Here is a 23,030-nt window from a genome sequence, read left to right on the forward strand (position 1 = left end):
GCTGCCAGCCTGGGTGATGAAGAGGGAGAGATTAGCTCCATGGCTTTTGTTCAGATTGTTCCAGGAACTGAAATGCTCTTTAATCACTAGCCTGGGACTGATAATCAAAATCTTCCTGGTTGTGAAAGCACATAATATCTGCCAAGTGCCTGTCTTAGCAACGATCTCCCTTATTATTTCATTGCGGCAGACATCTCGGGAGCTGCTGTTTACTCAGATGCTCCATCCAACATCTGGGCTGGGAGCTGGTGTGCAGCAGAAGCTCTTGATGGGACCCCTGTAGAGGTGGTGATTGGAGTAGTGAGGCTTTGAGGTTTTGATGTTAAAGTCCCGTGTCTCACTAGCAATACCTGAGCCAGGGAAGCCGTGCCAAATGTTGTAAAGTACAGGTCTTGCTTAAAAGTTTTAAAAAAATATTATGTGTAATAGAAGTGATCAGTGTGTGGTGAGGCCCGTCTGGGTGGTGTCATCCTGCGACAGCAATGCTGGCATTAACCCAGGAGTTAATGCTGCAAGTACTGAGCTTTGGATGAGCATCTTTCCCAGCTTGCACTCTGAACAGATACTTTTTTTCAGCTGGAAACATTTGATTTCTGTAGCTTTTTTTTTTTGTGCCTGACCTCTTCGTGATAATGTAACACAAGTAGAAGGGAGTGAAGGTGTAATGGAATAGCAACGTGACTGACTTCATACAGCTTCTCGTGTACAAAAGGACACCTAGTTCAGCATGAAATATTTATCACAGCACAGCTGTCTCTACGTGAGCGCTATGGGAATGAAAGGGATGAAGCAGGAGGATGCTGGATGTTAGTGGGAAAACCCTATGAGAAAACGGAGTTCTGACATATTTTAATAAATGTTGTTGCAGGGGAGCTGATGATGAGCCTCCTGTGGTATTACAGACCGGAGCACACTCAGGGAGGCCGCAATCCCAGTATGCACCAGGTGAGCCCATCCCACTGCGAAACCCGGGGCGAGGGTCTCCTGCTGCCTCTTCTGCAGGAACTGGGGGAATTAGCCTGAGTATTTCCCAGCGTTTCTGGGTAGCCTCAAACTCCGGGGGCTGAGCTTCTGTTCTGAGCTAAATGGAGCTGTCTCTTGACTGTGGTGCAGCTGTTGCCAGATGTGTTGAGTGGTGGTATCCTATGGATGGGCTTTTCCCCAGTTTATTGTCATGTGTAGAACCTCTGGGCTGTAGAAGCTGCTGTGTTTTTTACGTAGCTGCCTCTAAGTTTTAATGTTCTTCCCTTTAATCTGAGAAAATCCTGTGCATTAAGTAAAAAGCTGTTTTTACTGTTGCCTTAGGATTAAAGAAGAGTTTATACTGAATCAAGATCAGACACCTTTCCAAAAAGGGCATTCTAGTTCACCCAGAAATGCAGAGCTCAGTGCAAAAGCTCCTGCTGCAATTCCACAGGACACTGGAATCCCAGTATCATAGGCTGCCTTTTTATCATAAATCCCTTAATCTGCTTCTTAAACCCCAGAAACTTGTTTGTTTTTGTGCAGAAGCGTGGATGCATCATCCTTCCCCTGTATAGATTTATGATGAGAATTAAAGACTGACTCAAGGATGTTGTGCCAGTATAATAGAGTTTGCTTTTTAAAAGGAAGAACGTGTGAATCATTATGTCTTCACGCCTTGCTCTGCTTTGCATGGGCTTGTGTTGGGTGACAGAACAAGCTGGTTTTAAATTGGGAATGGAGGATTTACTGCTGTTTTCAACCCACCAAAATACTTGGTGTCTCTTCCCTTTTTTCCATGTTTTTTTTTAAATAAAAGGGAAGGGAGGGGATGAAAGCAGGACTGGGGAACAGCCAAGGAATTGTACCTGTCTGACTTGCAGGACACAGATGAGTTTCTAAACCAAAATGTGGTTCCTTATGGTTTTCTGGTCCATAGACAAAGCATAACTCTATCCAGTTGTATTTTAGTGTAGTGAGAGTGCCCGTAGTCTGGCCAGGAGGAATTAAGCCAATTTTTTGCACACCTGCTTAATTACACAAGACTTCAAATGAGAGAGTGCTGTTTGGGCTGAGTAGCTGGGATGAGCTTGCCAAAGATGACTCAGTTTTGATTTAAGGAGCAGACTAAAACCCCAACGTGCAGAAGCGAGGTGTGGCATTTTCGGTTTCTCTGATTAAGCCTGTCCCCAAACGGTGACCCTTTCCTGAGTCTTCACTTCCAGCCTGCCTCCTCAGGGCTGTGAGCAGAAACAAAGCCTGCAGGTATTGCTTCCAGACTTGCACAGAGCATCCTATTCCCAGAGATCATCTTTGCTGATCTAACCACACCTGAAATTCTTTCAAATGGCTCCATCTGGGTTGCCCCATATCTAACCAACCTTGCCTGCTGCAGAGCCAGGTTTCCTAAGTTACTCTGGGGAAAAAAGGCTATTGCTGCTTCCCTCAAAAAACCAGCCTTTTGAATGGAATTGGGATGAAGAAGGATTGGAAGAGAGGAAATTCCTTTAACTTTGATACAGAGGTGGATTAGAAAGACTGGTTGTAGGGCTGTAGTAAAGACAGCAAAGTGCTATTTAAGCTCTGTTTCAGTCCTTAGCGGTACAAATGAATTGGAAGTGTTTCCAGCACAGGAAAAGGGAAATGAGTGAAGCCCATTCCTGGGAGCTTGGAGGATTGTGTGGACCTGCCTGCAGCAGCATTGCTCGCTGGGTTTGCTGGATGCGCTCTGGAGGCTCCTTCCATGTGGAGTCTGTGCACAGTGTCAGAGTTTGGGGAAGCTGGAGCAAAGGCACCTCTTGAGGGGCTTTTCTGAGCCTCTGCAGCACCTCCCCTGAGGGACTCATCCTTCCTCTTACCTGACTTGTTGTCATTCCCAGGCCTTGCAATAGCGCTTTCAAAGGCTGCTTTTGTTTTTTTTCCAGCACAGCATTGCAAAAGCTCATCTCCTGAGACACACTTCAGCAGGGGCCACAAGCTGTCTGTCAGCCCCGGGAGGAAAGAGGAGGCTGAGTTGGGGTAGCTGGAGGCAGCCTGGCTGCTCGAGTGTTTTTGTATGTGTTTTGCTGGCAGTGTGTGTGGGACTCAGAGCGTTGGCCTCACAAAGTGTGCTGGGCTGTGCGAAATGATGGGAGAGCTCTTAGTGCTTTGCTCACATGTTGCGGAATAAGATTCTGGTGCACATTATACATGGGTCCTGAAACACTTGGAAGGAGTGGAGACCTCATTGCCCTCTACAACTCCCTGAAAGGAGGGTGCAGAGATGGGGGATGAGTCTCTTGAACAAGGAACAAGCGCCAGGCCCAGAGGGAATGGCCTCAAGCTGCGCCAGGGCAGGGTCAGGCTGGCTCTGAGGAAGGATTTCTGTGCAGAAGGGGCTGTTGGGTGTTGGAATGGGCTGCCCAGGGCAGGGGGGGAGTCCCCATCCCTGGAGGGATTGAAGAGTCGGGTTGACCCAGCGCTGAGGGATCTGGTGGAGTTGGGAACAGTCAGTGTGAGGTTCATGGTTGGACTGGAGGATCTGCAAGGACGCTTCCAACCCACATGATTCTGGGATTCTTGTGTCTGGATTACATGAAGTCTTGGCTCTGAAGAGTATCTGCTATGAGCATGCTTTGATAAACTCCCCTTTAAGGTGGTGGGTGAAGGTGTGGAGCTGGCCCTACCTCCCTGGGGCTCCTGGCCAGCTGGGTGACTGTGTCCTTCCTTCTCTCACAGAATGAGATCTTTGCATCCCGGCATCAGGACGAGAACAGTGTTGCCTGCATAGAGGAGAAGTGCTATGTGCTGACCTTCGCAGAGTACTGCAGGTAGGTGGTGCTCTGAACTCGCTGCTGTGCCCCAGACCTTCAGCTCGCTCCAGCTTTTGCCTCTCTTCCCGCTCCCAGCCATCCCACAGCAGAACTGTCCCAGCCCTACAGACACTGGCCTAGCTGGAGCTGGATGAATTACACTCACCCTACCTCCGAGTTTGGTCTGAGGGTGCTGCTTCTGCTCCGCATTCCTTACTAGTCTGTTTTATGTCATATATATGCGTTGGGGGACTCACAAATGTTTGTGTGTGGACCTGGGTATACTGCACATGAAGAACAGCGCAGGAAAACCTGTAATTGAGCTAAAACCTAAGCAGAGCACTGTCTGCCCTGTGGCCCAGAGGCCATAGCTAGCCAGGAAGCCTACTGATCCACTTGTGTCAGTGCTGCTGCCAGACCTCTGAGCGTGGCTCTGTGTGTTCAGGCAGCAGCTGCACTCGAAGTAGTGACTGAGGCTTTTTGTGTCAGGCTCTTGCTGGTGGAACTGAAACTTTGTCAGCAAGAACTTGCAGGCATCCGTCTTTGAGACTGTCATCCCTTGGTGGGTGAGTGTGCAGGGCAGTGTGGAAGCAGGGGTTGAACAGACACACAAATCCAAAACGCAGAACAGGGCTTTAAGTCTCTTCAGTTCTGCTGGGGGCATTTTACTAGTCAGACCACTGAGCGTGTGTTTAAGCCCTAACACACTCTTAGTCCTCCTGCTCCTGGCCTAGGGTTCTGCTGTTTGAATTCCTAAAAACAAACTGTTTTACAAGCTTTATAAGCTGACTTTTGCTCTTTCTTTAAAAAACTTGAGGAAAAAAACCCAAAAAAACAACCCACAAACCAAACAAGCGAAAACCCAAGCAAACCAAAAACCAACCGAACAAAACCCCACAAAGCCAATCAACCAAAACACCCCTAAGCTTTGGATCCAAACGGCTCATTTCATTTCTAACAGCCCAGTCCTCTGGAATAGCTGTTGGCAGGAATGTTTTCATGCTGTTGCGGGTAAGGTCGCCTCAGAGATGCTCCCTGAAGGCATCCTGATTTCTTCCTTTGCCTAAATAGCCTGATGCATAAGCCTTTTCTGGGGCTAATTAAGAAAGAATGAGGCCAAAGTCGTAAAAGCAAGGTGGATTAATTGCAATTATCTTTAGTACTGTATGGCATCTGCCAGTATAGAAATATAAACTGTTGTGCTGCTTCCTTCAGTTCAGGTGGGATCAGGAGCAATAGCTGCTTCACGTCCTCCTCTGGAGCAAAGCTTCGTTCTCCTCTGTGCTCCTCCCCTTCCCCCCGGGCAGCCACGGTTGTGGCTTCAGCCGAGACAGGCTGACACAAACTGTGGAAGATGCAGCGAGTCTGTGCCAACTCTTCTCATGTAATTGCGTTGCAGATTTTGTGCCTTGGCAAAGCGTCGAGTCGAAGGGATCCCAGGCAGGAAAACCATTATGGTTCCTCCCTCAGAAGAGTACTCCACACCCCTGCACCGCAAGGTGCCCGAGGACACTGACCCCGAGCTGGTTTTCCTTTGTCGTCACGTCTACGACTTTCGACATGGGCGCATCCTGAAGAACCCGCAGTAGCCCTGTTCCTCGGTGGGACCGCGGCGAGGCCGAGCGGCGCTGAGAGCCGGCACGGGCCGAGGCTCTGGGACGTCTGGGTGCTCTCGACGACTTGCATCATGCTGCTGGTGGACGAGAGTGCCCAGCGCTCGTTCCTCGGACTGAAAAGCGTGCGCAGGAGCGGATCCCTGTGGGGGAAGGCAGCAGTTGAAAGCACAGCACTTCGTTTAAAGCATAAATGAAAATATATACTTATAAAATAAATGTATGTATATAGATATAGGTATTTGCATAGGTAAATCTATATCTATATATGTATCTAGAGATGCATATATTGGGAGGGGTTTGCAGGGGATAAAAGCCAGTAAACTGAATGCAGAGCCATCACCAGTGGGAGTGGTGGGCAGGAGCGGGAGGGATGCTGTGGCACGTTGCGTGAGTCAAGCTGTGACAGTTCTGTGGTTTTGTGCCCTGATGGGAAGGGCGAGGACTGAGCCCGGTCCTGTGGCAGAGCATGGGAGGCTCCTGTGTCCCGCAGGACAGTCTCTGAGCATTCCCAGTGGGTGAGAGTGGCTTCAAAGTACAGCCATTGCTTCAGAAGCTGCCTGGACGCAGAGTAGCCTCACGTCATGCTTGAATTAGTTTTGCTCCACCCGGGGAAGATGTGACCCCTGTTTTCCCTCATCTCTTTCTTCCCCTCGTCTCGCTCTTCTGCGATTCACTTCCTGGGCTGGGACTTGGCAGCCAGGCTCGGGAGCCCGCTCTGTCGCAGGGCAGAGAGGGGGCTGGCAGGATCGTAGGCTTTCCGTCCCAGCGTGGTGTCAGGGAGAGCTGTGCCTCTTGCTGACGCCCTAACCATGCCCCAGAGGGGCTCATGGCCCGTAAAGCCCAGTGCCAGCAGCTGAAGAACCTGGGAGCATACACTGGGCTCCACTGGCAAGAACTGTCTTTTCTTTTCCTCTTGGGGCTTAGGCGCCATAGCGATAGAAGTGGGTTTACTCTTTCTTTCTGGTTCATTTTCCTGTAACGCTGTTTACAGTCCCCATGTAACCCCATATGTCTTCAGTGGGAAGGAGGTAGAGGCTGGAGAGTGGTATGGCAAACCCTGTTCTTGAGTGTTTTTGGCTTTTTTTCAATTGTACCCCCATCCCATTCTGCAACTACCCTGACCTTGGGTGGACCATTGCGGTCCTTGGCAGTGCTGCCTGGCAGCCTCCCCCACCTCCAGACTCATCCAGGCATCCGAGCAAGCTCACCAAAGTGGCTTTGTGGCTCCTGAAAGGAACTGAGCATTGGTAAAGGTTCGCGCTGACAAATGTGACCCGAGCCCCACAGATACTGCCTCTTGCCTTACGTGTACAGATCCTAGATAGACATTAGTTTATCTTCATGCAAACTGTTGGAGTTAATTCTAAAGCAAACCAAAGGACAGCATAACAGTCCCTTGAGTCGCTCGTGCCAGGCTGGGAGTCCCTTTCTAGATTGCACTAACATAAAGAAGGAGAATTAACACCGTCTCGGCCCGGGTTCCTGCTGGCTGGAGTCACTCACTGAAACTAGGGATCTGCATTTTTCCAGTCTTTTGGGGCTTCTGAACTCGTGTGAAATGGTGGAAGTGTTCATACTGCTTTGCTGTTGTTCTGTCAGTGGAAGTAGCACTACCTGTGCTCCCCGCAGCTGCCAGTGTGGTGGGAACGGGGCGGGGGGGGCTCCCTGGTGAGCTCTGATGGCTGCACCTCTGCCTGGCCTGGAGAGAGAAAACCCCATGGCATTGAACCCCTTATGTGGAAATAGTTTAACACAGGAGTTCTCCAGAGATTTTTTTTTTCTCTACATACCAAAGAGGGGAACGTGTTCAGAAGACGATGACTTGGGAGGAGATGACAAGGTCTGGCCCTGCTGTGGTGGGTGAGCAGGGCACGCATCTCCCTGCTGTTGGTGGACGATTCCTGCTCAGTGTTGCAGAGGATGCTGGAAAAGCCCTCTTTGTTCTTGCCTGCCTAGCCCAGGGGAAAACCTCCACCTCCAGGAGGTTTGATCCTCGGCTGCGAGCAGGAATTTGCGGGTGAAGCATCTTATTTCATTTATACCTCAAGATACTGTTAGTGTCAAGGTAATTGCTCAGATTTCTCCCTAACAATTAACTTGGGCACTGGTGGTCTCTTGGAACAATGTGGTCAGGCGGCTGACACTGGGGGCTGGGAGCACTTCTGGGGCACTGGGAGGGAAGTGCTGCGGGGGTGCGAGGGGGTGTCGGAGAATGGGGCCTCCGGTGCTGTGGGGAGAGGCCGTTCAGTGGCTCTTCCCCTCAGTGGGGAGGGCGGGAGAAGCAGAGCTGCTCCTGCCCATCGCAGAAGGGGACAGTGGCTGCGCGGCATGGGGGGAACGGATCAGAGGCGTGGGAGTTGTGGGGAAGCCCCATGGGCCCACCCATGACCCCCCAGCACCCAGCCTGTGCCCTCTTTCCTCGAGCAGAAGTGCCCTCACCTGTGGGATGCTCCGAGAGCCCCCCGAGCGGGTGAGCCCCCAGCGTCGTGGTGCAGTCAGGGAAGGGTCTGACACCCAGCCTTGGAAACCACGGGAACTTGCTGAAACTCTCCTTCTGCCCCCTCTTCCCCCTGCTTGCACCTTTGTCCCGGCTCTTCTCCAGGCAGAAGAGAAACCGTCCTCGCCCTGGGCGGGGGCCGGGCTTTGGCCCGTGTCTGGAGAGGACAAATCCTGACTCTTCTCATGTTAGAACCCGCTTCAGGCCAACAACATTGTTCAAGATTCACGTGGTTGCTTATGCTGTTGTGCAAACAGCATGTAAATGAATTGAAATGTCTTATCCATAATGAAAATATTTCATGCTTTTTTAATCTATTAGATATGGAAATATTTTTTGAAACTGAAAATGCAGTCGGTAGAATTTAAATTGAAACGTAATACATGTAAAATATATTTTAGTTGATAATTTTGTAAAATGCACTTTTTTGTGTCTCTTCCCTGGTTTCCCAGATCTGTATTTCAGTGTTTACAGATGGAATGAGAACATTCCCTATACCCTCCTTCTGTGAGAAAGATATATTAGAAGTAATTCTTAAAAAATAAATTTGAAAAATCGTATTGATTTAGAAAACAAAACCGTGCTGCGCTGCTCTTCACTTCCTTGCCTGAACTTTCCCTTGGGGCCCGTTGGGGTGCAGGAGCTGGAAGCGTTTGGGAGGTGCCAGTGTGGAGCCGGCTCGGGGTGAGCAATGTGGACGCGGCCTGGAGAGCAGCTCCAGTCAGGTTTCCGGGCGCAGATGGAGTGAGCGACCAGGGGCAACGTGGGTTTTGCCAATCTGCTCCTGACAGCTGCTGTCGCAAGGATATTTAAGCCTCTGCCTTTCAGGCAGGGAAGGTGCTGGTGGCAAAGCTTGTCTGGGCGAGGCTCAGCGCAGCTGCCTGTGCTTTGGGCACCCTGGAAGTGTTGTGGAACGTTGCTTTTGGAAAAGCACCTGGCCGGGAGTGCAGTCCCTGGGAGCTGGTGGACAGGTGGTGTGATGGCATCAGATCCTGCTGTTGGTGTGACCCAGCCCTGCAGCACCCACCTGCCCCGAGGATGGGGCCAGCAGCCACGCAGCCTGCACTGGGGGTCCCAAAAGGGATGTGAGGAGCCCGAGCTGGGAGCAAGAGCGGAGAGGAATCAAATAACCTACTTGGAATCGTGCGGCAGGGTCAGCACCTCTGTGAGGAACGGGAGCTGGGTGGCCCGATGGAAACATCCGTGTTTCGTCCCAGGTGAGAGCTGCCTGCGGGCATTGACGGCGAATGGCAGGGCGTGGGGTGCAAGGCTGAAGCTGCTCGCATGTGCAAGGGGTGTGCAAAAGGATTACAAGTGCTCTTTGCACACTGATCCTCAGTGAGGACTGCTCGTGTGGTCCCTGGGCAGTGGCACAGCTGTTCCCCTGCGGTCCCGAGCAGTGGCTCCTCAAGTTGTCACTGGTTCTGTGCTATGGCTCAGTGAGCAAAAAAAGGCTTTTTCAGGGTTCCCTGCCTGGCACTGAGTGAACATGGGGGTTCGCTAACCACAAGGGAATCTCTCCTTAACAATAAAACAGCTTCTGTAACACTCCCTGTGTATCTGGGAACCAGCTGGTCCAGCCTGGCTCCCTCGGTTGTAGTTAACTTGGCATTTTGGTCGCCTTATCTGGTCCTGCAGCACCAACCGAATGCTTGACGCTTTCTGGCTGCCTCACAGTTTCCAGGAAAGGTTCCTCTTAAGCTTTCATGATTTTTCACTCCCTGCTAAGATGGTGGTTTGCCGCTTCCTGGGGCTGTGGCCCCTCTTCTGGTGGTGCCTGGCCCATGCCGGGAATGCTCGTTTGCTGGGGTGTCAAGGAATTCACCCCAAACCCACGGTGACCTCAGAAAGGGCTCGGTGCCCTTCCTGCGGCAAGGCACTACCCAGCATCTGCGTGTGGGCAGGAGGTGACGCGGTTTGGTCCTTGACTGGGCGGCCAGGCCTTAGAGTTGGCTAATTCTACAAATAATGCCGTGTATTAATTAGAGCTGGACCCATGCACGCCTGGGGAGGGAGAGAATAAGTTCTGGGAACAAAATGAGCAGAAAGAAAAAGTAACGTCTGTTACTGACGCTGAATTAGCTCCTAATTATAGAGGGGAGCGAGTGGTGAGCGTGGTTTGTGGGGTGAATGCAGATGGGCTGAGCACGATCACTGCAGCCCTAACACGGGTCTCAGGTCCCAGCTGCCGTCCTGCTGACCCAGGGAATGGTGCAGCAGCAGGAGAACCAGGTTTTGCGGTGTCTTTCACTCCCAGGTTGCCTTGAATATGGGGTGTTTTTAAGATGATCCCCTCAGGGGAGCGGGTGCAGGGAGCTGGGAATGCCACTCCCAAGCTGATTTAGTCCCTGTCCCCTGCCAGCATCGCAGCCTGGTTTTATTAAGCTCCTTGTTGGACTTCACCATGGGATTAGGGCTTTTGCTGGAGGATCCCTGCCTTTTGCTTGTGATGTGCCCATCATGTTTAATGAGGAGACTTGTTAAGCACAGCTCCTCCCAGGGAACTGCGGGCAGGGTGGGCACAAACCTGGAGAAGCGGATAAAAATGAGAGAATTCAGGCTGAAAAAGGGAACAGTCTTGATAATGAAGCGTATCAAGCTGTGAATTATCTTCCCAAAGGGAGTAAGGAGCTTGTCCTGTGACATTTAAATTTGCAAGATGGTGCGGGGCCAGCGGGTGTGATATTCCTGACCCTGTGGCCTTGGATTTTTGCTGAAGAACCAATTTGAAATTTTCCAGTTGTATTTAATGAGACTCACCTGCCCAGAGGCATCAGTAATGTGGGTGCCAGAAATGGAGCGGAAACCTGTGCCCCACGTGTGCCCTGAGCCTCTGGTCAGCACTGGCGCTTTGCTGGGTGGGGACTGTCTCCTGTAGGGGTCAAATTAAAAAAAACAAAACAAAACAAAACAAAAAACCCCCCCCAAAAAAACCAACCCAAACCAAAAAACACACACCCCCCAAAAAAACACAACAAACAAACAAAAACGAGAAAAAGCTTTTCTGTCTCAGCTCTTCCCACGTGGCGAGCCATCATCAAAGGGATAATCTGTGGTGGACTGAAAAGTTGGGATTAATGTCAAACAAAATTGGATTTACAGTTAAAATCCACTACCCGAGGGAGCTGCGCTGAGTTGTATCCAGCTCTCCTGTATCTGACATTCAGTAAACTCCTGTTCTTGTACCACGTCTGATGCTGCCACGGACTTTCTGCTGCCATGTTGGTGGAGTCCTACTGGCCCCAGGGTCATCCTTGGAAGGGATGCTCTGCCTTGGTAGGGGTGGCCTTGCCCCACTGGAAAGCAGAGAGGTGTGTTGCCCCCTGAATCCTGCACTGCTTCAGCCAGCTGAGGATCTGGTGATTGGTTCTGTGTCTGGTTTTGTTGCCCCAAGGGTGATGAAGGTAATGTAGAGCCAGGCTGTGGTGTTGTGTCTCCCTTCATTCCCTTGTCCAATGGCTGGGGGGGCACGGAGCATCACCAGCCTTGGGTAATTGCAGGAGGAACGCAGCACTTGGGGCTACAGGCACCGGTAGAGGCTTTGGAGGAGGTTTGGGTGCTGGGACAAGCACCCTGGGTGGGTGGGAGACGTTCAAACACCCATCCTGAGCTTCCCACCCTTTGAGAAGCAGCGGGACACTTCATCTGTGTCACTGCTGCGGTTTCCTGCAGCCTCGGGGGTGCTGGTGCGGCTCTTTGCTCCCTGGCTGGGCGCTCAGTTTTGGAGCAGCTCCTTTTGCCAGGGAAGGTGCCAGACAGGCTCCTGGCATGTGGTGCCGGGGGGGGGGCTTTGCCACCATGTGCCTCGCTCCCCACACCTCCCGACGAGAAAAGCCAAAGCGGCGTCCAGGGCTCACACCGTTTGCTGAAGCGTCTTCCCACCCAGAGCAAAAGCTACGAGTTCCTGGCTACGTTTAACTGCTGCTTTAATGCCTCTAATTATAATTGACTGTAATTGTGCCAAAATTCATCCCAGCCAAGAGACGGGAGCAATTTGGACTGTCATATTAACGTGACGGAGCACTCAGTCACTCTCCCAGCTTGGTCCCTTTAAAGTGACTGCTGATAAATGAGCTGTGCTGGAGCAGCGGTGCACGCCTCTGCCTGAGGTTGGCCGCAGCGCCGGGGGCAGGATCAGCCCCTGGCAGAGCTGGTGCCACCCAGGGAGAAGAGTGCCTGTCCCTGTATTAGCCTGCTGTCCCCATGGACCTGGAGCACGGGCAATTCCCCATTTGCCCTGTGCCCTTCTCACCCCGTTGGTACAGCAAAACGGCTCAGATGTTGGTTCTGCTGCTCCAAATTCTTCAGCTGTGCACCAGCGGCAAATACAAGGCACCAGCTCTGCTCGTGGCAGGCTCCATCTGATGGGAAACCATCTACAGCCTCCCAAAGCCACTTTTTGTATTGCTCCCGCACCGGCTGTTTCATTCGAAGCTGAATAAAAATGAGGTTAAGCTTTTAATGTTCATCTCTAGCTGCTGTTTCTGCCAGTTGCTGCATCCCTGCACTGCTGTGTCCGGAGGCTGGAATGGTTCCTTGTTGCAGCCTTGGGGTCTGGGAGCAGCAGAAAGCTGCAGTTGCCCCCCACAGCACCATTTTTCCAGAAACATCCAGGTGTGTGTTCCCGGAGGCTGTCCCCTATGATAACAGGTGATTCCCATCTGCCACGGGGAAGGGAGCTGTGCTGGCAGCCTGTGCGGTGGGGACCACCTGGGTCACGCTACGCCAGACTCCTGCAAACCCCAGAAATTCAGCTAAATCAGCCCTTTATGTGGAGATTCTCCCTGTGACACCACGAGGGTGTTCAACTGTGGGATGGAAGGTACATTTGTAAACATGGGTCAAGAGCTCTGCAAGGCCCCTCGCTTCAAACCCCCCTGTGCAAAAACGGCCACCAGCAACGGCAAGTTCAAGGGCCACAGTGAGTGCTGGGCAGCGTGTTGAGGGAAGTTGTCAAGAAAAAGGGAAGAAAGAGCCTAAGATGAGGGGTACGGAGGAGAAGTGTGGCTAGAAATGTTGCCTGCCTCGCCGGAATGCATCCATCCTCTCTCCACGTGCTCAAGGCAGGACGGGACCTGCCAGCTTCTGTGAAGTCGCAGTGCTGTGCCTGGGACCGGCCGTGGGGAGGTAATTAATAACGGGAAATGCTATAACCATGATGTGCAACGTGGGACGAGGTACCGGCTCCTGCAAAGCCAAGGAACTCGTGTGGAAGCAAGGGGTGCATTTGTGTGACTTGTTGCTATAGAGATGAGATGGCTTTTCCGTCAGAGCCTCCAGTGAGAGCAGTTAATCCATTTTTAAGAGGGAAGGATATTTAATAAAGGAAACAATTTAAACTGGATTTACAAGATACGGTGAATGGAAGCACCATTTATTCTGTGGCTTCATATTTAATTTTAATATCTCTATAAACCTCTCCAGAGTGTTCGGCAAAAAACAAACTGGAGTTGGAGCAGGTTCGACTGCCCAATAATTCTTAAAAGCAAATCAATTTAACAATGCTGGAAAAAAAAGCCTGCATCTCAATGAATATTTCTCCTTTCTCCACAGTGGCAGGAGCGCTGGAATATGTGTATTAGAAAACGGACAAACAAACTGTTTGAACGGAGAGGTATTTTTGAAGGGATATTGAGCAAAAGCTCAGCAAAACAGGGTTGGGAGTACCCGATTTCAGCCAGCATCAAGGTTCCTGCAAACTTCATTCTCTGTTTGTTGTGCGAGATTCCAGAGGAGGTTTACGATGAAACTAGAAAGCAAATGAGATGATACTTCACCCATAGCGGCTGGGCCAGCTGCTGTCACAAGCCCTGCAAATCCCTGTGCGACTGCATCCCCCGGCAAAGGGCTGCAGCATCTCCCTGCCAACACCCGGGCTCTGGTTCAGCGCCGAGGATTCCCATCCAAAAGCCTCCCGAGCGCCGGGTGGGGTGTGGAAGTTTTTTTTTGTGCTCTTGGTATGTCGATTTGTGTTTACCCACCAGGGGAAGTGTGTGCTTATGGCGCTTAATAAGGAAGACAGGAACAGTATGGTCAGATATACGACAGAAATAGCTGTTATCTGGGCCCCAGCTCACCCACATGTAAAATTAATTTGGTCTTTTGGACGTCAGAGACGACTGTCGCGAGCCCCAGCACAGGGGATGCAGCGCTTTTTCTACGGAGCCTTTGCAGCAAGCTGGTAGAGCAAAGGCCAAAAGAAATTGGCCCCTGTGCAAACGTCTGTTAAACACCAGCCAGCTTGTTATAAGGAGTTTTCTTCATTGCTCAGAGTTTTCTCCACACCTATAAATAATATGGTACATAGTATAATAATTTCATCAATAATCCAGCTTTTTTTCATGGCCACGCTTGCTGCTGTTCCTGGTCGAGCAGGGATGCAGTAACTGCACTGGCTCTCAGCTGGGGCAAGAGCAGGCACCTGCCTGGAGATGCTGGAGGAAAGCCGGGATGAGGCTGGCAGGTCTGGGGACACGGCACCTGGCAACGTTTAGTACTTGATAAATGAGAAGGTTGCAGAAATTCAGCAGGATTTCCCACTGGGAACTGGTTTATGACTTCCCCCAGGGTGCTGCTGCTGGGAATGTCGTGGGTTTGAAAGCATCGAGTGCTCTGGGTAGAGCTGGTGAGGAAACTTGTCTCCCCCTTCCCCTCCTGAAGGTAAACCCTCCCTCCTCTCCAATGCCACGGCTTGGGGCACAAGAGCACATTCTCTGGGTTTTCCCCCATCTCTGGAACACACCGATTTCTATTTCTTTTTTAATATGCAGAGATTGAAGCACACAAAGCCACTGCAGTTTCTCCTCTGTCGGAAGCACTAGGTGCCTTTCAGGCAGCCCGTGAACCCTGATGTGGAAAGCAGAGCATAATGCCTTTTGCAATCCCATGCCCGTTAGCAAGAGCTGTGGTGAGAGCACTAAGGAGCAGCGGTTTGTGCTTTCAAATCTCCCTTTCCCTTTACTTAAGGCCTGTTTTCTTCCTCTTTTTCCTCATACACACACACATGACCCCCCCAGGCAGGGGACCCAGCCATCCTCTGCCATCAGTGGGGCCAAGGATATCAACTTCTCAAGGAGGGGACTCTAAATCACTCTGAGCGAGGGTGATTTAGCAATTATGTGTTTTTCCTGTCCCAGGCTGGGGGGTGTTTTTCCATTACTGAGCACAGCCCCCTTCCGTATCGCAGGCGAAGTGCAGTGAGTAAATAGGGTTGAATTCATACCACACTGTATAATTGCAGTCTATAAAAATGGAATTATATGGCATATTAGAGCCATTTATTTTACCCTATTAGCCATTTTCATGCATGCAAACGAGCATGGTTGGGTTTTGTTCTCGCCTCCCTGCGAGATGAAAGCTGGGATGCCCTGTGGGATTTGATTTCCCAAGGGAATCCCTGACTTGGGAACTCCAGGAGTTGCCTGAACACCCAGTGACAACAACCCCCCCAGGCATGTGTGGGTCTGGGAGCTGGGGTCCAGGAAAGGAGCAGGAGACTTCATCGGACTACAAAAAGAGACCGCTTGCTCCCAAGTGTTTTTTTTTTTTTCCTAATAATTAATAAAATTTACTTGTAATTTTACTTTCTTCCTTTGTAAGGGGTTCTATGAGAAACTGTGATCTAAGGGAGATGATTGTTGGCCTGGCTGGAGAATAAACCCCTTTTCTGATACCTGAAGGTCCTGGTAAAGGTGCTATGGGGGGGTCTCTGCGTCCCTGAGGAACTGCTGGGGTGGTACCACTGGCTCTGCCCTCGCAGTCCTATGAAGACGTCCCCACCAGGCACAGACCTGGGAGCTGTGGCTATAATCGCCTGACAAACCCGGGGAGGAGAGGATTTCTGTGTTAAAGGGTCAAAACCACCGGCCTTAGTTATCTTGTGTGAGAATTGTGACACCTGGATCAGATTCCTAATTGGTTTTCTTCTAAAATCTGGAAAGAATCTGTCATTATTTATACATAGGGAGGGAAAATAAACCCTTTCCAGTGGTTTTCTGCAGAAAGACTCATTTTACCACAGAAGGGAAGCAAGAGGAAGCAGATTTATTTTATTCCTCTTGATGTTTATTTTAAATTAATCCTGTTGGGACAGATGTCAGACTGGAATTCTTGCTCAAGTTGCTTCCGTTAGTTGATCTAATTAACAATGGTGCATGTTTTATTATAATTCATTTTTTACGAGGGATGGAATTTGCTTACTCTTTTCTGTTCCCTTTTACCTAGATCCTGATTTTCCTCCCTGATTTTTCTTCTCTTCAATGTTCATTTTCAAAACCACCTTTATGCTGATATATTTAAGGCTTGAAAATACTAGAAATGTCTTTCCAAATATGCCGTTTATAGGAACATTAATCTTAATAATACATGTTTATTCATTTAAAACAAAACAAAACAAAACACACACCAACAACACGTAGAACAACCAAAACCTACAAAAATCAGCCTTTGCTTGCAGCATCTCTTTTTGGACCTCTCTCCCTTCTCGTGCAGATTGTGGTGGCAGCACCGTGGCCCTTCCCAACAAACCTGGGATGTAACAGCGATGCCGCAGCCCCCGGACAGCCCAGGGCTCGCTCGGCCCCTGGCTCCAGCTGCATAGAGGCTTCGGTGGAGATTGGAGACGGGGATCTGCATTGCGAATATTCGGCTGCGGCTGCCATCTGGTGCTGGTTTTCCTCCTCACTTCAGCTGTCACCCTCCCTGTCACCCCAAATAATACCAATAACGTGCCTACTGCCTGGGAGATTATTTTAGCCGGGGGGTTATTTTAGCAAGTGCACTTCTGGCCTCGCTGATGCTGTGAATGTGCCAGTTCATTGGCAGCATGAGGCTGCAGGGGGATGCCCTGTGTCTGCAGAGCCACGGCGCAGCAGCAGCAGCAAGCTCTCAGCCAGTTCTTCCACACAAATTCTGGCTCTTGAGAGCTGCCCAGCTCTCCTCATCCCAAGTGACCTCCCGAATGCTCCTGGGGTATAGCGGGGGAACAGAGGCATTGATTTCCTCACTCAAACCCAACTCTTTCATCATGTCCAAAAAGAAAGATGGCCAAGAGGTGAACAAGGTGCTGTCTGCCATTGCTGCTGCAGCCCGAGGCCTTTGTTGGAAAGGTGGGTTGATACACAATGAGCAGAATTTGACCCTCGTGAGTTAACAATGTTAGGAAATACTGCATTTAATGGAGATGAGTCCTGGTGAAACATGTGGGCTGGGAGCTCATTTTATTTTTTTTCTTTGCTTTTCAGGCTGCTGAGAGGGCTCTTGCACGGGCAGCATGCATCCCGCCATGGCCAGGATTGTTCAGGCAGACACCGGGGAGGCTGCGCTCCCCCCAGTCTGGTAACGGCTCCTCTTCCTCCCCCCGATCTGGTAACGGCTCCTTTTCCAAGGCTCAGGTGGGTGCTGAAAGGTTGCAGGAAGATGCTGAGTAACGCTTGTGACATGGTGTCCGGCTAGGACAATGCTATTATTTTGGAGTCGGCCAGCCTGGACGCCACGCAGAGACCACCAGGCAACCCCCTCTAATGCTCCCCTGTCCTCTCGAGGACAAGTTCTTCCATATTTCCAGCCAGAGCCTCTCTTTCAGCCATAATCTTCCAGCACCCACCTGCCACCAGTCCCCAACCTCCCCCTCGAACAAATTTCCTGGGGTTTACAGGCTACTAACTGCTCCTGATGCATGGAAGGATATTGCAAATCTAAACAGGGCTGAGTCAAATGGGTAACTATCAGTCTTTTTTCTCACACTGTTTGGGGTTTTTTTTGCCTTGTGATGATGATTTCTGCTGTCAGAGACAAGATGCTGCAGGTCTTGGAGGCACTGGGGCAGGTTCAGTCCTCGTTGCACTGCCTGTAAAATTAAGTGGGTCACAAAAAAATTAGTTGGATAGATTCAAGCAGCAAAGACCTACGGAGAGGTCATCCTGGCAAACCACTCAGGGCATGGTACACAGCCTGGGCTTTGACTCTGTCCATTTTGCTGGAAATAAGTTGCTGTTGCTTATCCTGATGTTTGATTGTGTTTTATTAAGGAATGTAAACAAATTATTTCTGCTCAGAGACATCAGACCCAGAAAAGCATTATTAGCAGCCATGTAGTATTGCCCTTTCTTAACAGATATTTCTGCCTCTTAGTTGAGGCTTGGGACGAATACTCGTAATGAAGGAGGAGTTCTAACCATCTATCACACTTGCATCAATGAGAACAACGTGTTTTCATGAGATGGTCAATCCTTCCGAAATTATTTTCCTACTGGAAACAAAGTCTGGTCTAGCACGCTCATGCGGGCTGGCTAATCCAGCCCAGCCAACTCTTTGGGATGTGGCAAAGCACGAACCCTGCAGCAATTTCCATGGCTCCGTCCTGGCGCAGCAGCATCCTGGCCACACATGGGAAGTGGGTTTCTGCTCGCACAGTTCACAGTGACTGCCCTGAACCTCCCGTGTTATTTAAGCATGTGAGGGGATAACAAGGCTGGTGGTGGTCCCCAGAAGGGACCCGCGGGGCTCACAACTTCATTACAGCCCCGCAAGAGCCGCTCGGGAGCCTTGTTGTAAAGAGCAGCAGATATACCTAGAATGAGCTAAGAGACTTTGAGACTCTCTTGCAACACAGGTTTCATAGCTGTGTTGGATTTAATGTGTGTTCGTATTGAAAACTGATGGTAAAACCCCAGCTGGCTGCCAACACCAGTGTGTGTGTGCGAATCCGGTAGCCCTGGGCTGAAAGGGATTAGAGATTGGTCAGTGGGTTTGTGGAGGATAAAGGGTAGAAGAAGGGAGGTGTGGTTGTTACTGACTTAAAATTGAAGATGCTCAGCCTGGGAACTGTTTCTGCACATTGACCTGGTCTTTTTGGGAAAAACCTGTGAGCAGCTGCCCGTGGCAGCACCAGGAAAGCTCTGGCTCATGGAGACCATTACCCAAATACCGGCCCCATGGTGCTGGCGTCTGCGGGATTCCTGAACTTCCTCTGACCTCCTGCCCAGCTGGAGCATATTCCAGTGTGCAACAGCTCCTCTGGTGTGTGTAGCCCCAGAGGGAATGTATAGCCGTGCAGCCTCTGCCAGCCACACTGTCCCTGCCATCCCCAGGGACCCTCCTCCCTCTGTGCATCGACATCCCAGCCCCGGGCCAGGATGCTGGGCACAGCCACAGTGGGACAAGCTGTTACGGCTTCTACTGACCCTGTGGGCGCGTGGTTGTTTCCCTTGCACAGAGGAACCACAACTCCAGAAAGGGCTCAGTTCAAAAGCAATTTCACAGCTACGCGCAACGGAGCAGGGAAAACTAAGCTCAGTGCAAGGTCTCTGCAAGTTCAGCCAGCTGCATATCAATTAATTTGCAGTTGCAAGATAAGCAGATCTGTCAGCGCTACATTTTCTTTGAAATAGTGATTTTTGTTATGAAGGAGGTGGACTGAGCCTATCACAACAATCTCCCCTGCATTATTTAGCATATTCATCCAGCACGTTTGACTTTAAGAAGACTTTTTTTTTTTCCTAGAGATAAGAAACTCTGCCTTGCATAGCGAGCTGACTGTGAAATGGCTGCTACACTTTTCCACTTGGTTAAGAGGCTTTATTATACTAAATTACTGGATAATCTCTAGACACGCAGCCACAACATCACATCATCTTCCTCTGCTTGTTTCACTTTCTGTCCCAGAGCTGCTCAGACCCAAAGGGTCTTGTTTGCCTGTGTTGGGAGTTGCTGTCCCGTTGCTTGTTTGGAAAGTTGGCATCAGCTCAAACTGTTGTTCTACACAGAAACCTCCTTTCTCTTGCTGAGCTTTTCACAGAGGCTCATGCATTCTTCCTTTTTGCAGTTTCTCAGACCAAAGTAAATATCTGATCTTACCCAGCAGAGCCCTTGGTAGGGCACATGGCAGCGCTCGTGACAACAGTCAGTGTCCAACTCCACTCTGAGCTGAAAGGACAGGGGTATCCCTTGGTCTTTTTCCTCCATCCCCTCTAGGAATTGGCACTTTCCTTATTAGACCACCACTTCTGATAGCCAAGGCTGACTTCTGCAGCCTGCTTTAAATCTGGGTGTGCCCCACATCGATGGTGCGGGGAGACTAACTCAGTGTAACACATGTAGTATCACAATGTGTATAATAGTAATAAATCATGTTGCTCATGCGAGTTAGCAGTGAGGAAAAGGCCTAGAGGATTGTTCAACACCAGCTGGTAGTTACCTGGGGGTAGAGGTCTGCTGCTGCGATGGCAAAGACAAGTGTTGGGCTTTGAAAGCATGTTGAAAGAACTGTGAGTTACAGAAATCCTCCCTCTATACCTGTAAGAAATAACTGTGGGGAAGAGGCTGCTGCTACAGCCCCAGGTAGCTGGGGATCACCTTCAGATCTGATCAAGCATCTCCCTGGGCCAGGCTTCACAGGTTTCCCTTGTTCCCTGGAGCTGTGTGTGCCCACGGGATGCAAACAATTTCCTGTGACTTAAGGTGGCGAATAGGTGTCTCTTCCACACTGTTTATAGGGGTTTCAGGATTCCTATGGGTAAAAGGTGCAGGCCAGGATTTACCCGTATATAGTAACAACAGCTAGGTTTGGGCCTGCCTGTCTGCCCAGGCATCAACCGTGCAGGTGGAGCGAGAAGGTTCCCCTGTGCCGGGTTACAAGTGCTGCTGGTGTGGGGGACAGAGCACCGCGCACTGTCCAAGTTACAGGAGGTGTGGGTTTGTACAGCTGCTGCAGATGTCTCTGTCCCTTCGCTTTTCCACACTTAAAGATTCTCAAATTTTACATCGGAGTAAGTTGGGACACTTTGTTTCAGACCACGTTGAAGGCGGTTTTTAACACGATGCTCTACGTGCTCTGGCAAGCTCCGGTGATAACATCAGTTTGTTGTGGCTAGTCATCATGGGCTGGGCTGGGCAGAGGGTGACTAAAGCAGAAATACCTGCAGTATTTTGCAGGTATTTGATGCAGAAATGAGCATCAAAGTTTGTCCGGAGTGCCCCAGCAGACCAGTTAGATGAAACAGCACGTCTGCAAGGCTCTTCCCCACCCCCACGCCCCCCCCAGGCCCACAGCTGCCTTGGGATCCGTGGGATGCTGTCCTCACCAAGCCTTCTCTTCCACGTCCAGCTCCTGCATGGTTCCTGTAACAGGGGCAAAACAAGGTGGGTTTGCCTTCAGCTGCTTGGAATAAAGTGACAAAGGTAAGTGGTGGTGTTGGAAAGCACCTTGAAAAGGGCTGTGAATTATAGAAATCCTCCTTGTGTGTCTGTTATAAAGAACTAAACACTTCCATCGCTTCTGGTTGGTAGTATAAACTTGTAGGCAAACCACAGGAGCCTAAAGTTGGGTTTCCTTCCTTCCTACTTTATTTTCTAAATGTACCTTTTCCAAAGAAATGGATCTGTCTGTGAAATATATTCCAGTAGTTTTGCACACTCTGAACATGAGGTTTCTTTTAACTGCTGTGAAAATCAAATTAATTAACACCCAGAGTGAGCAATAGGCATGTTCAGTATAACCACGGTTAATTTTCTTCAGTGACGTGGGGTTTAGCCTTGCAAGTGAACAAAATAGCCCCCGGAACTGTGTGTTTGTTTGCCTATGCTCTATAGAGACATCACATCCTACCAGATACCTGCGCTATTCACACCCATCCTTAAATCACACCTCCCTTGCATATGCAGGAAAAAAATAAACCCACTGACATCGTAGGCAGTTCCTAGAAGTCTGGAATAGATTTTCAGAACTACTCTGTTATCATATAGAACTACTCTAGACCTACACACATTAGGGGTGAATAGAAACAAAACAGGAAAAGTGGTGCCAGACTAACTCACCTTCTAAGAAATAAAAATGTCCCTTGGCTGCTTTGGCACCACTATGAGTGCCCATACGGGAGTTCACTGTAATCAGAGTCTTTTTCTCGAAGATGAAGGCTTTCCATGGCCTGATTCTCATCTCAGTGCCACAGATTATAGACGTTGGCGCAGCTTCAGTTTACACTGGTGTTGAGATCAAGATCAGATCCTTGGACCTGCCTTCTGAAATCAGAGCAGCGATCTGATAACGCTCCAGAGTGCAGATTTACAGCTGTGCTGCTGGTGGCAGAGTAGAATATACCATCTCTTCCTAGAGCTAATGCTGTATTTACATCAAAATAAAACTGTAAAATGTAAAATCATCTAGCTTCAGGCTCTTGCACTTCACTACAAATGCTTTGTCTGCCTTGGCTGACAAAATGCTCTTGGCTTTTGATCAAAGAAAAGCAAGTGGAAGCTGTTTTTCTCTTGATGTTAAGAAAGCTTTTGACAGAGAGTCTCTGCAAGACTAGCAGAGACGCACCAGCCCCGTGCTATGCTCTGAAAACGCATTGAAGAAAAATACACAGAGCAATGCCAGTATGAAATGATTTCTGCTCCGGAAAGGGCTGTAAGTAGAAATGCAGCCTCAGGGCTGGCTTAACGCTACGGGCCTACCTGGCCCTAAGGACAAGCTGCTCCTTACAGCTCGGTGCTACTTGGACTGGTCAGAGGGCTTTGTCTGAAGCAGAGGTGGTGGTAGGAGAGGGTCAGCTGGAGTAATTAAGTCAGCAGCTTGGGGGAAATACCTGTAAAGTTTTAGAAATCTTGTCCTTTGGTTTCCAGGTGGTGGCCCGGCCTCAGCATAGCTCTGTGCTCGGCTCAGCAGGTAACTCGCATCTCCTCCTCTACTGCCAAGACTGCGCAGCAATAAAGCGTAGGGTGACTAATTAAGGCCAGATTGGCCTAGGACTGCAAAACCCACCACAGCCGGTTAATTAACGGCTGTATCTGCACGTGGCCACAGAAGGGGTAAGTCGGAGCTGGGAAGCACCCGGCGTTAAGCTCTTCTGCGAGCAGCACCCCGTAACTCCGAGCAAACCCCGCAGGGCTGTATTTTAAATTACATTTTAAAGGTGTTTTGCGGAGAGGGGAGCGTGGGGTGGCACTCGGGTACCTGCTCCGGGCGCTGACGCCGGTGCCTGGCACCGGCGGGCGGTTAGACGCGCCCCGGGGCCGCCGGGGGCTCGTTTTCCCCGCCGCAGGGGGCCGGGGCCGGGGCCGGGGCCGGGGGAAGCTGCGGCCGGGCCGCGGGGCGAGGCGGGAGAAGCTGCGGCCCGGCCCCGTGAGGGAGGACGCGGGGCGGGGCGGGGCCGCCGCAAAATG

At 50.4% G+C, this 23,030-nt stretch overlaps 1 protein-coding gene and 1 long non-coding RNA gene across 2 annotated transcripts in view; both read left to right on the forward strand.

Moving 5' to 3' along the window:
- The window catches only part of BAHD1 (bromo adjacent homology domain containing 1), a 40,354-nt gene extending 31,967 nt beyond the window's left edge, over nucleotides 1-8,387 (forward strand). The window contains exons 5-7 of the mRNA XM_074918441.1: nucleotides 869-945; nucleotides 3,682-3,773; nucleotides 5,155-8,387. Of these exons, the coding sequence (XP_074774542.1) occupies nucleotides 869-945; nucleotides 3,682-3,773; nucleotides 5,155-5,344 (359 nt within the window). The 3' untranslated portion in view covers nucleotides 5,345-8,387. The remainder of the gene's footprint in view (nucleotides 1-868; nucleotides 946-3,681; nucleotides 3,774-5,154) is intronic.
- Nucleotides 8,388-8,980: 593 nt separating this feature from the next.
- Nucleotides 8,981-17,849, forward strand: LOC141966123 (uncharacterized). Its single transcript, XR_012634548.1, has 3 exons — nucleotides 8,981-9,085; nucleotides 16,359-16,531; nucleotides 17,111-17,849. It is a non-coding gene; the product is annotated as an uncharacterized LOC141966123 (long non-coding RNA).
- Nucleotides 17,850-23,030: the final 5,181 nt, after the last annotated feature.

Source organism: Athene noctua, chromosome 14, assembly GCF_965140245.1.
Source record: "Athene noctua chromosome 14, bAthNoc1.hap1.1, whole genome shotgun sequence".
Taxonomy (NCBI): domain Eukaryota; kingdom Metazoa; phylum Chordata; class Aves; order Strigiformes; family Strigidae; genus Athene; species Athene noctua.